Below are 6,589 nucleotides of genomic sequence, written 5' to 3'. Positions count from 1 at the left end.
TGAATACCATTTGTGTAACATTATTATATTTTTATCAATTTTTGTTGTTGTTTTATATTAAATTTATATTTAATTTATTTAATCTTTTTATATTAAATATTGTTTTTGTCATTTTTATTTATTTTTCTAATAAATTAAAACAAAAAAATATATTGATTTTTTATTTTTTTTATAAAAATTTATTTCAGGGAAACGTAAAATGCAATAGCATGCCCACAAAACAGTTACAGCCTTACAACCTTCTGATATCGTAAGTTACAGAAGAAGGTGACCTTCTTTTAGAAGCAGGTCGTAAGGCAGAAAATGATCAGCCTCATATTTTTCGTGCACAAGAATCGCTCATGACAATTAGTTTACGTTATCATACTTACCACGTGCTTCAATGGTAAAGTGCATTTTGATTCGTAAACGAAGTTTTACAAATGTCAATTTCGCATATGTGATACCTTTTGCACTTTACCAAGTCATGGAAATTCTGAAAGAAAGTCGTCATGATGACCACCTGAAATGTAAGTATAATGTAAGGGAAGATAGCAGCATGACGGTTCCTACTGGGACGTCCTGCTCAACTTCTTTACAAAAATTTTTCACATGGATTTGTGTACTTAGTAAATTCATAATTAACAAAACAAAACATTTTGTATTTACCAAAAAGAATTTCTTACAATTTTAGTTAAAATCCATCATAGAAATGAAATTATTATTTAACATAATTAGATCTGAAAAATAAAAAAGAAATTAAAATTCTCATTATTTGAGTTTTTGAGTAATCATAGAGACCATTCTTCATTTTGCATCTAAATAAAATATTGAAGTACATACATAAACCAGCAATTAAAACAGATCACATTCTAAGAGGGTTTAGTGATTTTATTTTTAGTGTTATTATTTTTCACTTATAAAGTACTTGAATATACCTTTTATAACCAATACTGCTCCTTCGCTTTTTTGTTCCATTTATATATCTTGGATTATACATCATATAATTGTATAATTTCTATTGTACAATCTAAATAAATTTAGCAATTTGTATATTATATATTTTTTTATTTTATATTAAAGCACATTTCGGTATAAAAACATATTTAAGACTAAAAAGTATTACATAAATTTAAAAATAAATTTTACATTTATAAAAATTGATCACAGCAAAATGTTGCTGCATTCATTTGTTGCGCTATTTTATTGGATCTTATAATTGTAAAATTAAATAATTATAAACATTACAACAATAATAATATAAGTATATATAATATTTGTATTAACATAACTAACAGAATATTATATTCAAATTATATATGATTATAATCGTATGGTTGAGCGACATATTACCAAAAAATCAAGACTTTGTTTTCTTGCAATAAAAACTAACATAGTACATGTCGTTATATTGCCTTTGACTTAAATATTTTAGTAGTTATTTTGTAGTTTATTCAGTTTAAGTAAAATGTTGAAATTTAATAATTATAAGGGCCATACTGAGACCCATGATAATATGGTCCGGGATATATCTGATGCTGGGCATAGTTAGCATATGGTGGATAAGGAGGCTGTTTTTGCGAGTAAACTGAAAGTATAACCGATAATAATGCATATATTTTAAAATTCTATTTAAAATTTTTTTGTACATTTATAAACACATATTAATCACTTTCTATAATTTGGTAGTAAATATATAAAAAGTGTAATGATTTTAAAATCAAAAGGTTTTGATATTTAGTAAGTCAGTTGTTAAAGTAATGAATATAAACTTAGTAGAGTAATAATATACGAAAAAATCTGGGAGTCTATTCCTCAACTGTGCAAGCTAAAGTGTACACAAAAGATTGCTAACATTTTGTATCTGCTATTCCTCAAAAGTGAGTTTTTTATAAAAAAAATTGAAAAAGAAAAGAATGTACTCGAAATTTTATGTTATAAGAACTGTGAAAAACTATAAAAATTTTTTTTTAATATTATTATTTAATATTATTTTTTAATATAAAAATTATTATAAAATTGAAAATTAATTAATTTAATGAGTGCCATTTTGTTTACTTTTTATTTTTAATAACTGAATTGATTGAGCGAAAATTCTAATTTCTTCACTGATAACTGTCAAAAATACCTTCAGCACGTCTTTATTTTACATACAGCACAAAAAAGTCACTAGCACTTGAGGAATAGCATTTTATAAGAAAGTGACAACTGCGACGAGAAATGAGTTTTTCTGCAACTTTTTCACAGTTGACAAATCGAGTCGCAATCCGCAATCTCTCAAGTCAATCGAGAGCAGTTGAGTTTGTGGGATCATATTCACCTATGCACAATTGTGCAACGAAAACACAAAATAATAATAACATACAAATTTATATATGTATAAATATAAATATTATCAAATTTTTATATTTTATATTATATTTCAATAATATATATAATATATAATATATGTTCATTAATATAATTTCCTCAGAAAGAATTGTTAATAGTAATTTAGTTCTCTAAAATGTAATAAAATAAATTACAGTAAGTAAAGCAATAAAATATAACATTGCACACATAGAAATTTTTGCAATAAATACCAAAAACAACAACAAATTCTATTAGCCACATATAAATATGTGCCTATTTGTGTGATCCACTTTTATTTCCATTTTGTACTTTCCCTTCAAGTTTCGCCCCCGAAGTTTTCGAAAACTTGCACTACGAATAATAATGGCAGATTCGGATATTCGAAGACTTCGGACTCAGAAAAAATCTTTTGTTTTTTCAACTTCGGAGACTTCGTTTGATATCCGATTAATCGGATTCTTCGAAAACTTCGTACATCGAACATGAATGCATTGTTTTTAAATTGAGCTTAAAAATATTTTCAAAATTTGTTTGGTAAAATACCAAACATAGTGCACTTTTGTTAAAAAAACACTACATGAACAGTACATTAGCTAAAGCCTGAAACAAATCAAAAATTTTTTACTCTTTGTATTCATAAACACAAACTTTAAAATTATAATAGACGTTTTCGGTGGGTCGCAAGTATGACAAAATCCAGCAAGTTGCTGCCCTATACTGGCAGAAATGTACGCAAAATAAAACTACTTTCTCTATCTAGGCCAGTAGTTGTATACTGGCTACACAACTCGACTTGTAACGAAAAAAGTGTTTCCAACGCAATAAGCGAACTATTATGAACATTGGAAATTCCAACAAAATTAAAAGCAATAGAAAACGGTTACATAAAACTTGAATCAACTATTTAATTACTTATCGGGATCCAGCGATCGCGAACGACCACGTCGAGTTGTAAAACGTACGCAAGAATATTATACATAAATATACAAAGAATTTACATATTGTAACGAATTTGGTTTGAGAAATGTCAAATCGTAGCAACACGGAAAAACTGACAGGAATAACGAAAACTAATGTTAGGGTATTCTGTCAGAAATAGAAGTTTGGCTAGTTAGGCCCCTGTTATGCAGAAGGTCTCGGGCACGGCATGAGTACAATTGTTGTTGTTTTCAATGCAAATTTCAAATTTGACAATGAGAGAAAAACAATATGGCCGTTCAAACTCCGGGATGAGAGCCGGCGTATTTGTGCCCCGGCACTAAGGCAAAACAGTGTTGTTTAGTAATAAATTTCAAAATTTGCGCCTTTTTGGAGCAAATTACTACAATTCTAATACATTTTGGAGAAAAAATGGCAGAAAGCAACACAGCCTTTTTTTTTAAATCGCTAATAATATAATTATTACACTTCCCGATTTTAAAGAAAGGAGTAAGTACTGTTAACAATTATTATAAGATAATATAATAAAAAATTAACATTATTACGTCCTCTATTAGTTTTTTCTTGCTAGTTATTTTTGGTGGCAAATTTTAAATTTAGGCACAACCAAGAAGTAGTAAAAATACAAAATTGGCAATACTGATGTGAGACTCTGCATAACATGCATTTTTGGGAAAGCCCGAAAGAGCGAATTTTGCCGTGCCCGAGACACTCTACGTAAGAAGACCCTTAGTTGGCAGTTTGAGTTCGTAGATTTAAGTTCGAGTTATAGTTTCGGTTATTTTGTACGAGATAACAGCGTGGATACACAATAAAGTAGGCGGACTTGTTAACAAATAAACTGAAGAGTTTATTTTTGGCATTTGTGGAATTCTTGATAATCCAGTGAGACGAACGGGAGAATCAGTAACGAATTAAAAAAAGGGCAAATTCGTAACAATATTATACACAAATATATAAAGAATATATATACATATATTACAATGACGACTGCTCTAAGGTGCGGAGGTGTGCGGTGCACACCCTAACATAACTTGCAAATTGTTAAATTATATACATAAATTTATTAAATATCTTTGCATCCAGAATTAATATTATTAATTACATTTTCATATATATATATTTAAAGATTAAAGTTTTAGCAAAAACAATTAAATATAATTGTCTATGAAAACTCAATTAATTTGCTTCTCTTAGCTACAATAGTCGTTGGTTGTGTTCATAAGTTTGCAGCTCACATCGCAAAACATTTCTATCATATTTCGTCTTTCCCCTTTACGCATTTGCATTCATAAATTTCTGTCATAAGTGTGCACAAAAGTAGAATGAACAAAATAATGTGCGTGTGCTCTAGCTTGAAATATGAGAAATAGAGATTGGGAATTGTATGAGAGTAATTTTCTGTTCTATTCGAATATCAACTGCATGTATAACAATTCAACATGTTGACTTGCCGAAGCGGTTAGATGTGCGGCTAAAGTTTGCAGCTCACATCACCACACATTTCTTTCAAATTTCGTCTCTCCCCTTTTAGCTGTTGCTCCATCGAATAATAACCGCTTTGTGTGCGGAGTACCAGGTAGCACATTTATGCGTTGCAAGTGTGTTCGATTGTGTTTGATCACTGCATAAACATGTATGTTTCCAAGTACAAACTCTTTTGTTTGAAAAAAGTTGGTTTGATGTTATAAGATATACATATGTATGTGAAAAGTTGTATTTATTCTATATTGATATAATATTAAACTTATATATAAATTATTAATTTAATTTAATAATTTGTTTAATATGTTATTTTGTTAATGAATTATTAAATGTTATATTGTGAATATATTATTGCCTAATCTTATATATTTTAATATATATTACACTAAAACGCTAATTATTTAATATTACCTGGCATCAAGTACTGTAAGTTTAATTGCTCTTCTTTTTCACGTTCATTTCGTAGGCATACAGCAGCTCCAGAAAGTAAAATAGCAGCGAGAAGACATGTTGCTATTCCAGCCCATGCCACTGCATAAGACCAATCGTACACAATTTTGGTATTATCTTTTAAAACCTAACCGATTACAATAGAAAATAGTTAAATGAATATCAACTTTACATATAAATCAAGTCTCTCAATTTATTTTACCGTATTCCATTGTTGAAAAAAATCTTCGCCGACAACCTTTTCTCTTTCAAAAAATTCCACAGTATGCCATAAGCCCATTGCACCAGCCGCAAGTAGACAAGATGCTAATAGCAATATTGACGTTGCTGTAATTGCTCCAGATGACCTTTTCCAGCATCCAGAAAGTCCCGTCCAAAATGCACAAAATAATGTTAAGAAACTAATAAAACAATTAAAATTAGCCTATGAACTAAATTTTTTTTCAAATGTAACCTTATAATATATAGAGCAACACAAGATCTAGCTAGATGTAACCTTGATGTAGCATCTTCATTCGAAAGTTTATCGTCATCCAGTACAGGAAAATAATCAATATTTGAGCAGTGTGTTTCAATTGGTGATAAATATGTAGGTACTAAAATTTTTTAAATGTTTTGAATCAATTGAAGTAATGGTATTTCAGAAGTGATTCGTTGCTCAAAGAAATGAAAAATATTCTACGCGTGGTAACCCATATTTGATATTTAGCAAGAAACAGGGAATCAAAAAATCACGCAATCGAACATCTTTAGTCAAACAGCATTTAATATATCTCGACGCTGATTCTGGAACAATGTGTACTAATTTTTAATTCATTAAATATCCTTTAATTGAATACCTAATGTTGTTATAGTAGATCCGCAAGCATAGAATTTTTTTCGTTTCTTCAACAACCAATATAAAACATATCACGAGTATATATAAATTTTATGAGTATTAATACCTGTACTAACTGGTGGTCTCTCTTTTGGAAAACAGATCCGAAATAATCCTCGAGTGCGAGTGTAATAAAAATATTTATTCGTTACATCAGCAAGAAGAATATCAGCCTCTGAATGTTTAGCAGCAAACGACTATAACAAGAATTCAGTTAAAAGTTTTTTCAAAAAGTAATACATAAATAAAAGCATGTCAAAGATACTTATACCAAAAAAATGCTGGTTCTTAAAAACATCTTTATTTTAAACTCCAGTTATGAAAACAATTATATACCAATTTCAATAACTTGAATTTCATGTCTATTAGTCTGGTGATCAAGGTTTATAGGCTTTTTTGTGTTAATTCCATTTTTTTTTTCAAGTGCGCATACGTGAATTTTTCATGCATTCTATTTTTTATTTAATTAAATAAGTTTTTTTTGCAAGGAACAAAATGTCAGTATTT

General features: G+C 28.7%; 1 protein-coding gene across 1 annotated transcript; it reads right to left on the bottom strand.

Moving 5' to 3' along the window:
* Positions 1-1,298: 1,298 nt before the first annotated feature.
* On the bottom strand, positions 1,299-6,279 carry LOC119675881 (the record flags this gene model as incomplete). The annotated part of the gene is given in 5 exon segments (XM_038087101.1): positions 1,299-1,567; positions 5,167-5,332; positions 5,408-5,606; positions 5,660-5,801; positions 6,150-6,279. Coding segments are annotated over 5 exon segments (747 nt in total), but the record flags the coding sequence as incomplete, so codon positions are not given.
* Positions 6,280-6,589: the final 310 nt, after the last annotated feature.

The sequence above is a fragment of the Teleopsis dalmanni genome, chromosome 1, assembly GCF_002237135.1.
Source record: "Teleopsis dalmanni isolate 2A chromosome 1, ASM223713v2, whole genome shotgun sequence".
NCBI classification, from domain to species: domain Eukaryota; kingdom Metazoa; phylum Arthropoda; class Insecta; order Diptera; family Diopsidae; genus Teleopsis; species Teleopsis dalmanni.
The sequence above is the reverse complement of the archived record's forward strand: the minus strand, read 5'-3'. Positions and strand labels throughout refer to the sequence as shown.